The sequence below is a fragment of the Macaca fascicularis genome, chromosome 12, assembly GCF_037993035.2.
Source record: "Macaca fascicularis isolate 582-1 chromosome 12, T2T-MFA8v1.1".
In the NCBI taxonomy this organism is placed as follows: Eukaryota; Metazoa; Chordata; class Mammalia; order Primates; family Cercopithecidae; genus Macaca; species Macaca fascicularis.
Genome location: NC_088386.1, coordinates 87,709,530 through 87,728,746, shown reverse-complemented (window position 1 = coordinate 87,728,746; position 19,217 = coordinate 87,709,530). Strand labels below are relative to the sequence as shown.

At 35.1% G+C, this 19,217-nt stretch overlaps 1 protein-coding gene across 2 annotated transcripts in view; it reads left to right on the top strand.

Annotated features, from left to right (window-relative positions):
- TMEFF2 (transmembrane protein with EGF like and two follistatin like domains 2) overlaps nt 1–19,217 on the top strand; it is a 256,081-nt gene that overhangs the window by 186,662 nt on the left and 50,202 nt on the right. For both annotated transcript variants that reach the window (XM_005573793.5, XM_074009603.1), the window contains exons 6-7: nt 4,574–4,722; nt 5,463–5,522. In XM_005573793.5, coding sequence (XP_005573850.1) covers nt 4,574–4,722; nt 5,463–5,522 — 209 coding nt within the window. The remainder of the gene's footprint in view (nt 1–4,573; nt 4,723–5,462; nt 5,523–19,217) is intronic.

Sequence of the window (19,217 nt, the reverse complement as noted above, 5' to 3'; positions counted from 1 at the left end):
CCCATGAATGTAAACTTCCCAAAATGCCTCTTTGAAAGTTTTGAAGCAGACACTTGGAAAAAAATTAATGCTAAAACCCTCTAATTTTGTAATTTCAGTAGAGTTCATTGAGCTATACATTTGTGTGTGTGTCTGTGTGTGTGTATTTGTGTGTAAATATTCGTTTTCATGTAGATCTTTATATAGCATTTTATTTAAGGATAAAATATTTTGAGCAACTGATGCTTTAGATAGGTTAATCTAACGCCCATAAAATTAGTTACTAATTCTAAAACCAGGTTTTAGTTTGCAATGTCTTAAAACTAACATTCACTGATGTATCCCAGTGATACACAAAAAGTCTGGATTGCTTGTTTGAGAAGACAAGGACCAAGAGTCAATATGATTTAAATTCATAAAATCATGATACCTATTCCAAGAGCAGACATAGCCTTGTTTTCCAAATCCTACTTACTCAAAGGATTCCTTTAATCAGTGAATGATAGGAATTTGGGTCTGTGATAGGAGTTTGGGTCTGTCTTTCCTTGTACTTTCAATATGTAGAACAGGGCAGGCTCTGGCATCAGACTGCCTAGATTTTAATTTAGGCTCTTCCATTTGCTAGCTGTGAGATTTCTCCAAGTCTCAATTTTCTTATCTGTAAGATGGGCATAGTAATAGTAACTTTTAGAATAGCAACCTTTCTTTAAGAATGTAAAATTGTATTCATTCATTTCGTTTAGCTATCTATTCAACATGTAGTTATTGAAAGTTTCATGTGTGCAAGGTATTGGGCCCATTGGGGAATGCAAAGATAATTCAATCACTGCAAATAGAGATCAAGATGGACTTGGAGTTTCAGACTGTGGTCCTGGAATCCTGCATGTTTTTCTAATTGAGTAAGCTTAATAGTAATAGATACATGGAATATAGTAAATAATGGTTATGTAATCAGAGTTTATTGGTCTTTTGGAAACAAAGAAATGGTAGGTCCTTGGTAATCCAGTCACAACATTTCCTTTTCCCTAAGCTTCATTGTTTTTGTGTTTTGTTTTGTTTTTGAAATAGAGTCCCATTCTGTTGCCCAGGCTAGAGTGTAATGGCAGCATCTTAGCTCACCGCAACCTCCACCTCTCCCATTCAAGTGATTCTCCTGCCTCAGCCTCTGAGTAGCTGGAATTACAGGTGCCTACCAGCACATCTGGCTAATTTTTGTATTTTTAGTAGAGTCAGCGTTTCACCGTATTGGCCAGGCTGGTCTCGAACTCCTGACCTCAGGTGATCTGCCCACCTTGGCCTCCTAGGGTGCTGGGATTACAGGCATGAGCCACCATGCCTGGCCAGCTTATTGTTTTCAAGCCATTTTAGCAAATCTTTGAATTTTCTTCAACTTATTCACAAAAAGAAAAATATTCTCCATAGATTTTTCAATTTCCAATGATTGCTGAGAGCCACATGAAGTATTTTTGAAATGTACTCTTGCATTTATTTAATATATGCAAGTATATAGAGTAGGGAGCAAAGATGGAGGTTAATGATGAGGATATGCAATTGAGAAAAAGACCAGTATAATCCATGCTTTCCTGAAGCTTATATCCCAGGGAAACTTTCACCTCAAGGAATGAATCTATATTCTCCTCTTGGGCTGAGAATAAAAACATCAACCGTCTATACCTATTTCTTAGCTATTCCATGAAAGGCTTTATTTGCAGCAACAAGAGCCAGGAATATTGAGAGGAAACAAATCTTGAAAGGAGGCCTTGAGTGAGCAATGCTAGGAAAGGAAAGGGGAGAGGATGTCAGCAGCAGAAAAGCTGTGGGACTAAAATAAGATTAGTCAAACTGAAAATAAATAAATAAATAAATAAATACACCAACTGGAGAATCTTGTAAAATATTCCACACAATTTTTCAATTTGGTGTTAAAAGTTAAGTGAATTTTTCACTGAAACATTGATTCTAACCAGTCCAGTTCAATCAAATGTTACCTTTCTATCTGTATTAGTCCATTTTCACACTACTGATAAAGACATACCCAAGACTGGGCAATTTACAAAAGAAAGAGGTTTAATGGACTCACAGTTCCAAGTGGGTACAGAGGCCTCACAATCATGGCAGAAAGTGAAAGGCGTGGCAGCAGACAAGAGAAGAGAGCTTGTGTAGGGAAATTTCCCTTTATGAAACCATCAGATCTCTTGAGACCTATTCACTATCATGAGAACAGCAAGGGAAATACCTGCCCCCATGATTCAATTGTCTCCTACCAGGTCACTACCACAACACTTAGGAATTATGGGAGCTACAATTCAAGATGAAATTTGGGTGGATACACAGCCAAACCGTATCACCATATCTGTTCCTTTTGCACCATTTTGTCATGCTATCAAATGGGTTTCTGAACTGCCAATTAGTTTTTGTCTATATATATATATATATTTAGAAATGTATTATATATATATTTCTAAATTTCTTTGGAGTTGATTTGGAGATACCTTCAAAGCCCTGATATCTTATCTAATTTACCATTTAGGTAGACAAATGGCAGAACATACCTTTCTCTCTGTTTTTCTCCTGCTAACAAACAACTTTATAGAAGACCTTGAAGGAGATAATTCCTAGAGTCTAACACAACAACAAACAGCCAGAATCTAAACTGGTTTGAAGGCAAAAGAAGCTACCTTTTTAAAAATGCAAATGTCAACCTCCCCACTCCTTTTTTATTTAATGTAATGATTAAGGCTTGGCCTACAAAGTCACTTATCCACATCCACTCTGTAAGAACCAGAAGCTCTTTGAACACATAGGCAGCTCCTGATCTCAGGTTTTCAGATGCCAAGAGTCAATTGAGGTAGCAATGTCATGTTCCAGTAGCTTGTGATCACATGGCAACATCAAAGCTGAGGTAGGAACACCACTCCTCGATGAGTTAAGTGTTTAGAGATGGTTGCCATCTGTTCTAGCTATTTGTTCCTAAATAGGTAAATGTAAAAATAACCAGGCATTCCTACAGCAATTCTCTTACAAAAAAAGAAGAAAAAAAGTTCATTAGCACATTTTCTGCCAGCATTTTTAAACAGCAATCTAGGTAATTCTGACACAGATGGTCTAAGGGCTACACTCGGAGATGCACTGGTGTGTAGACAAACCCTCTCTCACTCAATCAACAGACTGATCAAGCAGTGATTCCCAGGAATTGAGTCTGGTGCCAGGATGACTACTTAAGAATATAGAATGTTAGAAGCTACCCTAGATTTACTGGAGCCCAGAAATCTGCTTATGAATCCGTATACTTAAAAGTTCTCCAGGAGATTGTAATAACACAGTCTGTGGTATTAGAGAGAAGGGGTTGGGTTTTAGCTTACTAAATCTATGAGTGGGTCCTTATTCCACAATTTACCAGTGTCTAACCTTATGTGATATCTTTGGTCTGTGAAACAGCTGTTGTGAGGATTAAATAAAGCAATACATGTTGAGAGTCTAGCATGTAGTAACCTGCTTGCCATTGTATGCCTAGCTCTCAGTAAGATATACAGAAGTAAAAATGTATGCTTCATGACTTTGGGAAACATATAATCTATTTATAAAACAACATAAATATTAATAAAAATGTGAAATATGAGTTTATATTCTAAAGCTGTAACATGGTTGTACACACACACCAAAAAGCACACAAGACCCAATATTCAGAATAATACAATAGAGAAGTATAATGACATAGGAACAATCATGTAAAATTTTCTTTAAAATGTTTAATTCTTCTTTAGGTAACCTAATTCTCATTAAATCACCGAATTTTTATTTAGATTATAGAAAAATATTAACATCATGAGTGGCAATCAACTTGTATTTATTATTTGATTATTTAAAATGAGGGGTAGAAAAATAGCACTGTATACCTGGGAAGGGGTTTCATAGGATATGCCTAAAGGGGCCCAAGACAACCCTGAAATTTTATACAGAAGCGTTGTTTATATGAACATGGATATTTCTGGGGAGAGATCTATAGCTTTCATTTTTCCAAAGGGTTTTGTGGCCCCCCCCAAAATGTTAAGGACAACTGAAGATTACCATTTAGTACATTTTATGTGCATTCTTATTTATGCCAAAGAAATACAACTCCTGATTGCATGCCCAATAATTTACTTGTTTGCTTTCTCTGACCTGTCCTCTGAGTCAGTTTTCCACAAGCTTTAACCAGTCAAATATCCCAAAAAAAGAAGAAAGTAAGATTCAATTTAAGAAAACTCTAAAGCAGAGTTTCGTGACTACCTCAGCCTATTCCTATTCTGCAGACATCAGCATGGAAATTTATGTACATGTTTTTAAAGTTCCAGGGCAGAGATTAACTCATGATCATTTTTGAGTTTTTCCTTTTCATTTTTTATCCATTGCTCAGTTGTTTGAATTATTTTCTATTAGTTCTGTGTTTCTTTTCTTCTCAGGTAGGAAAGTGAAGGAACTTCCCTGGAAGGATACAATTCAGTTTTGCCAACTTGCATTTTGTCAACTTAGCAATTCTTTCATTTGTATTTTACTTATAATGCGGTAACAACACTATTGATATTACATGTTTTTATTTCTCTGGTTTTTTTAGGTGTGTGTGTAATATTGACTGTTCTCAAACCAACTTCAATCCCCTCTGTGCTTCTGATGGGAAATCTTATGATAATGCATGTCAAATCAAAGAAGCATCGTGTCAGAAACAAGAGAAAATTGAAGTCATGTCTTTGGGTCGATGTCAAGGTAATGTTCATACCAAAATTCATTTCGAAGAATGTTTTTAGTCTTTGTGCAAAAATGAAAAGTGAAGAAAACTCCTTATTAGGCAGCTATTCCATTTTCAAAATGCAGTTCTTATTTACAATGGATCGTACAGTCTACTGTAGCATTTTTGTCAATTATAGGATTTTGAGGGGCTCTCAGCAACCGTCCAGATCTGTCTCTATACAATGGAACTGTATTGTCACAACGCCATAAACACAGAAGCTAATATTCACAAGATAGCAGACAATTTTCTTGCAAAGGGAAAAAAGAAAGTCAAAGACATTTTTAAAACGAATCTAAGAATTTATTAGACATCCTTGAAACTAAAAGCAAATCACTTCATTTTTATGTATTGATTCAGTACAAATATTTAAAATGCATTTTTAAAAGCAAAAGGTACTAGAATGTTCTATTTTCTTTCTTGTTCAGAAACAAGCATTTTCTTAGTTTTTGATTTGCTACTCCTTTGCCCAATTTTTCTCAGTTATAATTATGAATCTTCTTCTTTTCTCAAACTTTAGAAAGCTCTCTTCATTTTACTATTTGTTCTCAAACAGAAATTGACATTGTAAATCTGTCTTAGTATACAGGTTGCTTAGAACTCCAGTTGTAAAAATTCCTTAATTGCAATGAAGATATTGTTGGAGGAAATATATAAGTTTCATATTAGATATTTAGGAAACAGTTAATCAATGTGTATTGTTAATTTTTTAACACAGATAACACAACTACAACTACTAAGTCTGAAGATGGGCATTATGCAAGAACAGATTATGCAGGTACATAATATTTTCTTCTACAAAATGTGAGCTCTTCTATTAAAAGAGAGTCCTGGGAAATGGTTGTTTACCACTTATTCCAAAGTGAAACTTGCAAGACTTCTAGCATGTGCTAGTCTTCTCTTGCCTAGTTCAAGCTTTCATTAGGCAAGAGTAATTTTTTGTTCAAGCAAAGAAGACATACTTTTTTTGCCAGAGTTAAAGCAATTGTCAAAAATGTCACTAAGACATAATTAGCTTGTTTTGACTGTGCAAATGGTACAAATAACAAAACATTCATCAAATTAATAGCATCAGTGGAAATCAATGCAATTTTTGGCAATATATTGTAATAAATGCAAGTGTTCTTGTTTAAATTTTCGTTAAAGGTCAACAATGAAAACTTTGCTAGTCTCTAAAAAGCTAGAAAGGACAGCTACAAACAGTAATGCAGGTTGTCTTATTTAGATGCAAAGTTAAAAATGTATATATGGTTTTTTTAATAGTAAATTTCCTTAGCTTATTTTGAAACTAAAATGTAGTTTCTCAGACATGCAAAATTATAAAGCACCTTATATAAAAATATAAATCATATTTAGCAATTATTTCACTTTGAAGAATGTCTCTAGCTAATCTAACTTTTCTAGAGTGAGAAATAATTCATGTGTATGCAATTGAAATTTTAACAGATACTTAAATGTTATAGAAATTTGGGATAAAATATATAAATAATATTATATAGGTTGATAATGATATGTGAAGTTTTCAGGCAGAGCTTTTCATTTAGATATTAAGCAATCATAACTAGATTTATGGCAAATATTCAATCAAAAAGAGTAGTTTCTTATCTTTTAAAATATTTACTACCATCTATTCTTTCTTTCTTTCTGAAATTTTGTTTTCTTTAACAACAGGATAAATGTCTATGACACTGAAAAAAATTAGTTAATATACTTATAGACATCTGAAACCTCTTAGAATTTGGAAATAAAAGATATTTTAAACATTTCCCACATTTTATCTTAATGTTTTTCAATATGTAGATGGAATTTTTATGCGCTATAAGACAGAAATTATCATGGACAATTATACATGGAAAAACATTGGCTCTACTATTATGTAGCCATTCCTAAAGTGTCCAGGAGAGATATTTACAGATGTTCCTTGAAAAGAATAGTTCAGTGGTCTATAAGTTTGGAAGAGCTCATATAAACAAACGGATCTTCTACCCAGAACTTCTCACAGCTCTTTTGTTCATTATAAAATATTTAAGAGACATGCATCTTTTATTTATTTGTTTTACTTTTTGTTGTGGAGAGTTTCAAATAAAGGTAAAATACACAAATGTAGGCTCTATAGCATACTGAACCCACAAGTACTCATCATTCAAGTCCAGTAACACCAACCCATGGCTAACCCATCCCTGTCCTCACCCCTATCCTTTTCCTCTATTTTCATAATATGTGGAAGCAAATCCTGGAAATTTCATCATTTCATTCACAAATAGCATGCATCTTAAAAAAAAATCAATAATTTTTTAACAAAATTACAATACTATAATCATATCTAATAAAATTATAAATAGTTCCTTATAATACACAGCTTTTAACAAAGTTGTTTGATAACACATTTTGCAGCATGTTTTGCAGTATTAATGTTTCCAAGAATGTACATTGTGATATGCTGATCCACAGAAATATTATTAAAAATAATAAAAAATAATAATGAAAAATCAAAGTCTGAGGCTAATTGTATATATTTTAAATTTTAAATGAAAACAAATTTAAATTGTTTATATTTTTATAAACAATTATTATATTTTGATGGTGTTATAAGCCACTGGTACTAACTGCAATTAAAATACCTTTATTCCTACTTTGCAAACTAATTCATTTGGAAAAATATTCAAAAATGTAGAATTTATGCATACGTTCTTTAGTGAACCATCCATCTTTGTACTCATTGAAAAATCAAGCCTCTCCCTGAGAATTTTGTTCCTGAAACAAAGAACTCTTCAAGTTGATCTGTGTCACTATACAAATATATATGCATTTATAAAATTGTTCCCATAAATATCATGAGAGATTCTACTGGTCTCTCAAAGTCATTTATATTGCATGTTAACATTTTGCCCATTTCAAAGAGATTTGATAATTGAATTTTTATTCCAAAAAGTATTTATATATGGATTTGGTTTTAAACAGATTATCTCTAATGTTGAGTGTCACTGTTCTTAATTGGCATGTTTTTCGTATCTTATTACTTTATTGGGTATCGGAAGAAAAAAATACATTTTTAATACATGCAAATTAAAATTCTTCTGTCACTCAGTGTAGTCCAGGATCTTCTAGTTTGATGTCAGATTTATCTTAAAAACTCTTAAAGAAAAACTTTTAAGAAAAAGTAAATTTTAAAAATACATGTTTGTTGAAATCCAAGTTTAAGACAGGAACAAAGATAATGTCAATTGAAGCTTGTAATTCCTGGTTAAACACTGATTGCATACTTTAAGATTCTCAAGACATTTATTTTAGATATATTTATCTTCATTAATGGTTTCATTAGAATACAATATACACCCTCTTTAGAAATCATTTAAGTAATAGTCATGTTCCTCAACATTTCCAAGCTTCCAATAGTATTTAGTTTCCTGAATTTGGGAACACGAACTTTGGAAAAAACTAAAAGGAACCAAATAGAGAGTCTATGTGTCATTGTCCTCTTAATTTCTATTTCACATGCTAAAATCTGTCCAAGGAGGGAAAATAGGAACTGTGTGACTCCTATCCCTCAAAGTTTGCTGTGTGCTCACAGCTCATTTAATGTCATAGCCACTTCCCGTGTTAGACACACATTCACGGACTCTCCCACCAGAGGGAAGTAAGGATCTAACACACTCTTATTTTTGCCTTATATGTCATTAATACTATAGATTAAAAACCCTTACTTATCTCTCCCAGTTTTTTGTTTGAGCCTACTTTAAGAGTCATTAATACAGGAACACATGTTTCTGATTAGAAAATGGAGATCTTCTTGAAAGAAAGCCTAACTCTTAAAATAAATTAATTGTATCTCATTTTTAATATCAGTTAAAAGAGATCCCAGCAAGGATCAGCAGGAGGTGAATTACCAAAACGTGCAAAAAATGCAAACGAAGGGAGCAATGCCTTCAACAAGACTAATATGTACAGTATACTAGAGTGTGGCAGACTTGCTCAGAGACTGAATTCCATGATCCTCAAAGGCATATAAATGTAGTCGGCACCAGGAAACCAAAGAATTTGCTCAATCATCCCTGCCAGTATTACTTTCTGGTTGCATCTGATTTGGGTCTCTATTCTACCCTCTGTCCTTTAATGAGACCCAAGGCATTACTGAGTTTTGAATAAAGGGCTTTGGATCTCTTCATTTCAAAGCCCAGTGACAGGATACCTGTCAAATGAGCTAAACAGGCCATTTAATGTTATTCTCCCTTCATCACTATAAGACTTGGGCTTAGATTTAAGTCTGTCTGTACACCCACAGAAAGATTCAGGGAACACAGATTTTACAAACCCACGAAGCTAGGGCTTTCCAGGCTTTTCATTGTTTTAAATTGCTAAAATTAAACTGTCCTTTGGGAAGTTTTTAAATAGCAAATGTTTTACACCTCTTGAAATTTGCAACATTTTCTTTCATATATATGTGTATACGTGTGTGTGTGTGTATATATATACCCCTCATGTCTTCTAATGGAAAAAAAAATGAAGTTCAACTATTTGTTTTTCTTTATCCAGTATTTATGTATATTTTCTGATTGTGTTTTCTGTCTAAAAGTTTGTTCATGCTTCAAAAAAAGGGCTATATTTTTTCCAGTAAAAATGTACTTAATTTTATAAGTTGTTAGATACTTTATAAAATGAAGTCAGATGATACTGGTTTTAATTATCTAGAAAATAAAATATTTTTTATTTTATGACATCCTATACCAGTTTTCAGAGTTTGCAGTGTTTTATAATTAAAATACATTTGTATTTTTCTTCCATATTGTTTAAATTGAAATTGTTTAAATAGAAATTGAAAACATGAAATCAGAATTGTTAAAGAAAATAAATATACCAACAACATAGACTATTACAGTTACTGCATTTAGCCCTAAGTTTCTTTGCAACTAACACAAAAGAAGAAATTATGGTTGAATCAATTCATTCAACAAATATTTGCAGAGTCACTGCGACATGCAAGCCCCTGTCCTGGGGTTTACAAAGGTGAACAAATCAACATAGGTATCTGCTAAATGAAACTTAGATTTTTATTGTCTGATAAAAAAGAAACAAAAAATAAGTTCAGAGATGAAAGACAAAGTTTCTCTATGTTAAATTATAAAGGAACTATTTAGCATAGATCTTTCTACAAGGCATCACCGAAAAACATAAAATGAATAAAATCTTCAACAGTGATTTTTACAAAATATGCCAAGAGGCTCTCCGTATGGCTGGAAATTTTTAAAATCAATTTTTGACAACATCCTAGAGCATAGAATTAAAATATGTATAACTCAAGGACAGTGTTTCTATGACAGACTAAAGTAATGACTTTCATTTATGGGTATTTCCAAATTGGAAAAAGTAAATAAATTACAGAGGAAATGGCTATGAGGAGCATGTTTAGTTTATTTTCCTCATGTATACATAGGTTAAACATGAACAGGAGTAAAGTTAAGATAAGGACTATGCTGGATTATAGTATGTATGTGGGGACAAGATATTTCCCCTGCTTTTAGTAGCTGTTCAAGAAAAACGTTAAGTCCTGGATTTCATGTCCTCAGAAGGGAGACAGGGCCTCCCTAGCTCTGAGGGTAGCTACAGGCCTGCGTCAAGTTCCTGTGTTTACTTGTTGAACATTATACTGTGGCAATTCATTATTTCTTGTAATATTTATTTTTAGGAAAATTTCCATTCCTTATCTTCAAGCAATAATTTATACATTAATCTCAGGTCTGAAATATGGAAGACAGAAATCAGAAAAAGTTAAGCGAAATTCTATCCATCCTATTAGTAATATTCCATCAACCCATTTTTCCACATTAAGAGGGAGCTGACCTCTGGAAAGGGTATCTAGATAGTTTAAGTGAGTTGTCCTAATAATTGTTCTCTGTAGAAGCCACTGCAATTTACAAAGCCTTTTCATATATACTGTCTCCTTCAGTCTTCACAACGGACATGTGAAAGAGATACTATATGCTTTTGACAGGTGAGATTTGAGGTTCAGGGAGATTAAGTAAAAAGAGTAGTAAAAAGAGTATGTGATAGAACTAAGGTTAAAACCATCATTGCTAATTCCAGAATCCAGCAAGTTTGAGAACCAGGGAAGAAGTGTCACTACCTAACAAGTCCCAGCTTTGGGACCGACTCTGCACCCTGAGGGTTCACCATTTGGCAGTTCCAGACCCAAAAATATTTCATCATGATGTTACGTTTTGTGAGATGCTCAAAAGAGTTACGTCTATATATTCTACACATCCTATAAGTGATATAATGTTTGCTTTTAAATTTTTCCTTGTTCTGTTTCCTATTTTTCCACATAGGGAAGAGAAAGCAAGAGGAAAGTGTTTGCTACCGAGTAATCCTGCATTAATAAAAAATAAATAAATAAAATTTTAAAAAAACAAAATAAAAATTTTTAGCCATATTTGATACATCATAGTTTTGCTAAGATTCACTCACATTGCTTCATGTGTTCTATGTCAACCCAGTAAAGCACCAAGCGTACAAATACTAGAGGAAATAAAATTGAGTCTCAAAGAAGCTAAGTGGCTGAGCTGGAACGGGACACGGTATTTTGACATATTGACTGCCTACCTGTGTAAATAGGGTGCTTGCTTGATTTACCTAATATTTGCCTTGATTATGCCTCAACTCTACATATACAGGCATGAATATCAAATGATTTCATATCATATTTATAATATGAATTAATTCAGTCATGTGGCAAAAACCTACATTTAAAATGGAAGCTTTTTCCATTTGCTCGTGAACACAAGGAGCACTTCACCAGAAACCATGTTTTGTCTGGGCCAATAATTTGATCTGTAGGAAATAAATAAATAGCAGCAAATGCAGACAGCAGCTTGTAGCACAAATATTGGTATCAACAGTGAAATAAATAAAAATGTTTGCCCAGGGTATTACAGTGCCACCAGACTAGCCTAGAATATTTAAGCCTAGGAAATGAATTAAGATGTCAAGATTTTTTCAAGATTTCTGAGGGAAAGTGTCTCATTGCAAGTATTTTCCCCTCTGGGATTTACATTAGAGTGCTGCAAAATTCATAAAGCTTTCTGTGAACTCTAACTCACAATTTTTCCTGCTCTCTTGAACTTCTGTGCTTTAGTTGTTTTCCCCGTAAAATCATGTAGCCAGTCATCTGTAATATTATGTTATGTTCATGGTTATAGATAAACACAGAAATGGTATTTGCAATACAGATGAAGATTTTCCACTGAAGAGTTGCCTTGGGCCCTGGTAGACACTCTGGAAAACTTTATATTTATGCGCCAGTTCATAAACACATCCTGCATCATTTATGTGCACTTTTTCCTATTTGAAATGCTCCTTTCTGAAACAAATTGTTCACCTTGCAGTGTTACTTATCTACTCTTCTCTGCCATAAGTGTGCAGCAGCTGGTTTAGTGGTTGTAACCACAAGATTAGAGGGAACAGAGTTTAAACATTGGTCATGCTATCGTGGTGATTTAACCTTGTTAAATTAGTTGAAGCCTCAGTTTCTTGATCAGTTGAAGCCTCAGTTTCTTGATCTGTTTAAATGGAGATAATAAGTCTACTTCCAAAGGATTGAAGTTTAAATTAAAAGACATGATATAAGGCATTAACAAGCAAATTAACAAGCTAGCTATTGTTGTTACTTTCCTTTTGGTCTGAAAATGGAAGAGAATTGATTTTTATGGGAAATAGAGCACATTTTATGGAATATAATCTGTCGGTATGATATGTGTTCAGAGTTTTTATACTTATATTATCCTTTATGGACTCATACAATTACAAGAAGTTTCTGGATTATTTTTTCTGCCCAAGTCATATAACAGCTTGTTGCAAGATACCTTGGCTGACTTTTTAATTCATCTATAAAGAAATATTTATTGAATACTTATTTATAAGTTTTCAGCACATTAACATGTCTAAATATTCACAAAGCAAATTTTCTGATTTTCCTCCAGTCAACAAAATTTATGTATGGTATATTTAGATCACATAAAATATTAATAATATGATCATGAGATTATTACAACATGAAATTCAAATAGAAATTCAGTAGGAAGACATAGCTTATGACACAACTGCAGAATGACGACGTCATATGCTTTCCTCAATGTAACCTTTAAAGTCAATTGCTTCTACTCGAGTGCATATGTTTAGAGGACCTACATAGTCATTATTTTACAAAAGGAATGTGGTATATGGAAATTTATTTCTGTTTATGTAAAACATTATTTTCACTCAGAAATGTTGATGTTCATACGTCAGTAATTCACATACACACACCCCGCAAAGAGATCAAAACAAATGTTTTTAATGAACTCACAGTGAAGAAAAGACAGGTCTATTTAGCATGGAAGACAAAGAGATAAAAGCTTTGTGAGTTCAGACATCTAGATAATTGCTAGTGAAAATGCCGTAATTCTCCACCTTAATTTATCTTTTTACCTCAAGTTTACGTTATTTCCATTCCTAGGAAGAGTAGTGTAAGTGCAGGTAGAATGTATGAAGCTTAAAGAAGAGTAGGATATATCCCAATGCTCTGTATAATTTCCAGGCACAATGTTTTCCATAAACCTAGTAAATAGAATTTAAGCCATCTCAAACAAAAACAATGCACGTGCACACACACACACACTCTATTCTGAGCACTTTGATTTGCTGCTTTTGTTAAAGAGTCTGACATGCCCCAAATATATAAGCCCACATTATTAAGAGCATTAAACATGCAGTTCTCACATCTTAGTGATTTGAAACTATGTATAAACATCATCAACTAAAAATGTCTTAAAACATCTATAAAAGGCCGGGCACGGTGGCTCAAGCCTGTAAGCCCAGCACTTTGGGAGGCCGAGACGGGCGAATCACGAGGTCAGGAGATCGAGACCATCCTGGCTAACACGGTGAAACCCCGTCTCTACTAAAAAAATACAAAAAAACTAGCCGGGTGAGGTGGCAGGCGCCTGTAGTCCCAGCTACTCGGGAGGCTGAGGCGGGAGAATGGCGTAAACCTTGGAGGCGGAGCTTGCAGTGAGCTGAGATCCGGCCACTGCACTCCAGCCTGGGCGACAGAGCGAGACTCCGTCTCAAAAAAAAAAAAATCTATACAACAAAAATCTCTCAGAGAAGTGACATTTCTAAACAGCTATTTGTCTCATGGTTGTAGCTTGTTTTCTCCAGTTGTTCATTCAGAAAACACTTACACTTTTTCTTTTGAACTTGGATGTAATCAAAAGGAACCAAACTTGTGGACCAAACTCCAGGCATAACAAGAATGTAGAAATCAATGCTAAGGCTTGAGGGAAGTGTGGCCTAGTAATCTAGGAACAGTAATGAGGATTAAGGAGGATAGTACTCCACCTGTGAGTCCTGAAGTGCAGGGGAGGAGGGTAGAAAATACAGCCACTTTGTGAGAGGGTGGAAGGGGGTTGGTATTCTCAGAAAAATCTAGTGTTTCACTATGCAAGAAGAAAGGTGAGAATTTCATAGAAGCATCTGAGGCTAGAAGGGAATTTGCCAATTCTAGAGCACAGTTCTGGGTGAGCTTTGGGAAGTTTTTGGAAGTTGGGGACAGAGAGATGAGCTTAATCGAGGGCCGAGAAGCAACAAGGGCAGCACATTGTGGGTGTGATGATTTGGTGCAAGATGGAGAATTGGACAGGATAATGCCAGAATTGCACTTTGCATAGTGACTAAATTCATGATCGAGGCAGGTATCACTCTCAGTTGTAGACTCAGATATCTAAATTTTCACTCAGAAATGTTAATGTTCACAGACAGTTTACATCCTCTGGCCAGTGTCTTCTCTTCCTAGAGTTGAATTGCCTGAGAAGCCCAGTTATACTGAGGTTACTTGGTGAGCCTAACAAGAGCGTATATTCTTTCAATGTTTAAGGCATCGAGCTAAAACAGCCTGATGCAAATGTCAACACAATAGAGATACCACTGCCCTCAAATTAGGATAAATAAGTGTTCTTGGCTAGGACTTCCTCCCCAACTGTCAGAACTTGCTCTAACATTCTTGACCTGACCATCCTTGGTCTGAGTTTCCATTTCTGGGTAGCCTCCCACCCAGTTCACCTGTTTTCTCAGATATAGTAAATTTAATCAGGATAAAATTGAGGCCTGGTCTCACAGAAGCCGTTTCATGACTTTAAGCCTGAGCTCCTCTGGGGTCTCTAGCTCAGTAGCCCCCAAGAAATGACCATTTTAGTGTATATCTCAGTCCTTATTGGATTCCCATTGTCCTTCTGCAATGGGAAACCTGCAAATGTTTTTACACAAAGTTAACTTTGAAAGGCATTTTTTAACATATAATTTAAAGAGGTTTGGCCAATAACAAAGAAAAGTGAATAGTTTTTCCTATGGTAAATCAGCATGTATGCTAGCAAATGCCTTTTATGGTGACACTGTTAATGTTTAACTTTATAAAACACAGACAGAATGAATGTATTAATTATCCTGCATTTCTGCAGAGTTATTGATGCATTATCAATATTTGATAGCATTACATAATGTTCCTGTAAAACATATTTCACACGGTTTAAAAAAAAAAAAACTCTGCCTTTAATCTTTCTTTCACATTTTCTGAGGTTGAAAGCTGTGTGTGTCATATGTTAGAAAACTCGCTCCCAAAAGTATGTCTTTCAAAATTTCATTTACTAATGAAAATAAATGTCTGTTTAGCTAAAAAAGTCAATATTTTTTTTAAGTATTCATAAAATGAAGACTAAAATCAAGCTCCATTTGTCCTCTAGAAATTAGGTATTCCAGAAAGACCATGTTATTAGTCTATAGACTTTAAACCAACAAGCGATCAGTGTTTTGTCAGGCAGTACACATCCAAATCCACTTCTGCAGATTGGCTGTTCATGTACTGTCAAAATTATTCTACAAATCTTGCACCACTGCATTTTTTTCCTATTTACTTTTCTGTTATTTAAAGAGCACCAGGGAAGTTGAAGGTTTTCTGTTGTTTGAAATAATCTCTGAGCTATCCTCACACCCCTAGCCACTCACTCATTCCCTACAGCTGACACATATGCCTTTGGTTATTGATTTTTGATTTTTAATGAAATATAGCTATAAAGCATGAGAAACAACCAACAGGCAGACCAGGGAAACTTATCTGTAAGGTGGTTTTAATAAAGTGTCCACATTGTCTTCTATACGTAGAAAAATTAAGAGTAAGCCTGGCGGGGCGCGGTGGCTCAAGCCTGTAATCCCAGCACTTTGGGAGGCCGAGACGGGCGGATCACGAGGTCAGGAGATCGAGACCATCCTGGCTAACACCGTGAAACCCCGTCTCTACTAAAAATACAAAAAACTAGCCGGGCGAGGTGGCGGGCGCCTGTAGTCCCAGCTACTCCGGAGGCTGAGGCAGGAGAATGGCCTAAACCCGGGAGGCGGAGCTTGCAGTGAGCTGAGATCCGGCCACTGCACTCCAGCCCGGGCTACAGAGCAAGACTCCGTCTCAAAAAAAAAAAAAAAAAAAGAGTAAGCCTAACATTCGATCAACAATGATAGGCAGCTATTAATGCTTATGTATCTAAGAAGATTGTCAGTGCTATATTCTAACTTTAAAGCTGGTTGTTTTCTGCAGCTTAGCATACTTCCGAGCTGTTCATCTTGCCATGAATTGATATGTACTCAGGAAACACAGCTAATTGTAATGTTATCCTAAGAAAACCATTATCATCTTCATTATAATCATGATTATCATCATCATTATAATCATCAGGAAAATAATACCACTGGAATAGGCTCATTTTAGTTCATTCCAAAATCACCTAGAAATTATGTGTGTGTTATCTGTTGTTTTGGATTCTCTACAAGGCTATTCTCCAATGACATGGATAATCATATTTTTAATTTCATTTGGATTTTAGAGCCAATGACTTACAAACAGCATTTTGTAGGAGAAAGAGCTTGGAATAGGATGCAGAACTTTTGACTTAGTCTCATCTCTATTCTAATTCACCTAAATTTAGTTACTTAGCCTCTGAGAACCTGTTTTCTCATCAGTAACATTTGAAAATAAGATTAACCAGCCTGGGCAACATGGTGAAATCCTGTCTGTACAAAAAATACAAAAATTAGCTGGGTGTGGTGGCGTGTGCCTGTAGTCCCATCTATTCAGGAGGCTAAAGTGATAGGCTAGCTTGAGTCCCAGAGGCCAAGGGTGCAGTGAGCCAAGATCATGCCACTGTACTCCAGCCTGAATAACAGAGTGAGACTCTGTCTCAAAAAAAAAAAAGTAAAAAGAAAGTAAGATTATGATGTTGTCTTTCCAACTTTCGAGTTCTATAACAAAGTATATAGCTTTAGTTCAGAAATCATGATTGAGGGGCAATTGTTGACCATCACCTTATGGCAGCAGTTCTCAACTGGAGCAATTTTCCCTCTACAAACCTTCCTCCTCCTCACTTCCCTAGCACCTCCCATTCAGGGGACATTGGCAATATCTGAAGACATTTTTGATTATCTGGGGAAGGGGCAGGAGTAAGTACTGCTGGCATCTAGAGGGTAGAGGCCAGATATACGGCTGTACATCCTACAATGCACAGCACAACATTATCCAGCCAGAATGCCAATCGTGTTGTGTTTAAAATTCTGCTTTTTGGTGCTAGAGATTAGGGGAAAGTACATATTAGATGAGGTCTAGAAGTTAGGAGGCATTGTGGAGTACAGAGTTGGGCTGCCTAATCATTCGTTAATTCTCCCGTTCCCCAAAAGGAGATAAAATCCCAGAATGAAGATCACCAGCTTAGCCCAAGGTTCTTTTCATTTTGCTGCCTCAAACACACACATCTACCCCACTTTATTTATTTATTTATTTATTTATTTGAGGCGGAGTCTCACTCTGTCACCCAGGCTGAAGTGCAGTGGCACAATGTCAGCTCACTGCAACCTCTGCCTCCCCGGTTCTAGCGATTCTCCTGCCTCAGCCTCCTGAGTAGCTGGGATTACAGGTATGCACCACCATGCCTGGCTAATTTTTGTATTTTTAATAGAGACAGGGTTTCACCATGTTGGTCAGGCTGGTCTCAAACTCCTGATCTCGTGATCTGCCCACCTTGGCCTCCCAAAATGCTGGGATTACAGACATGAGCTACCGCACTTGGCCCTGCTTAAAAAAATAAATAAATAAAATTAAAAAATGATAGTTGTCCCAAAATAGAAATGTGAGGTTTCACAAATAAGAAGCAATATCTGTCTCTACAAAGGCTCATTAGAATGATGAAAATTCTTCTGGCTCAAGAAGTTGTTTTTCTTTTAGTTATAGGTTATTGAGGAAAGTCTCATAGACATAATTGGATCGCTTATCTTATTCAGTATTCCTAACTAGTATTTGCATAACTTGGGTCCCTGCTTTTCTTCTGTTCAAAGCCATGTCATCCTTTTGTTCATTTTAGCTCTTCTTACAAATTTTGACTAAATTACTGAGCCAAACACTGACTGTTTGAAAGACTGTTTAATGATGATTTTTAAGGAGGCAATAGCAACCATTTCAAAGCTTCTTTTTATCTGGGCACTTCCTCTTTATACATTTTTGTAAGCCTTGGCTCATAGAAATATATTTAAAACCAACTGGTTAAATTCTATTAAAACACTCAATGGCAATAAACACTCAATGGCAATTTTTAAAACTGTTGTGTTGTTCGTGGAACAAAATGTTTGGTATGCCATTAGAACTGAAGTATTCATGAAAACTTTCATAGCTCAAAGAGACCAGGAACCTGAAGAGGTTCTTAAATGGCAACTTAGTACCCAGCTACACTTCGTCACATTCTTCTGGGGAGGACAGGAATGTGCAATACTGTTAGGTGGCTCCCAGTAACAGACCCTCCTTGGAACAGGAATAGACCTGACTGTATTGGTATGCTGTCTTACCTACCGAAATAAAGTTATTGGTCTTGCAACAAGGACAATGAGGATATTTGTTTAAAAAGACAGCTTGAAAAAATAGCAAAGACAACAGGAAATGATAAACGAGCAAGGCTTTGCTACAGTAATTGCTGTAGTATTGAAACAAATGAATAACTTTCACAGCAATGTTATTTTCTGTCTTAGATTGTACTACTACCTATTCATACAGTATGTGCACCATTCCTCTTTTACTGTTAAAAGTAAGGAGGAGTACCTCTAAGAAGGAGGAGTTGGTTAATAAATTGTCTGATAAATTTGTGTTAATGTTTCAGAAAACTTACAATGTTTTGTGAAAACAGGCTATCTCTGAAAGATGGAACAGTTGTTTTATTTTTTATCTTCACTAGTTTTATGCTAAAAGTCATTAGAAGAAAAACTGAGGTAACTCCATCTGATATAGACTGGTGAAATAATATATAATTATTTATAATCTATTTTGTGAATGTTATTTCTATATGTGATTTGTTAGTTCCTACTGAAATGTTTTGGTTTTGTGAAAAATACATGGGACAAATTATCAAAAAAACTAAAT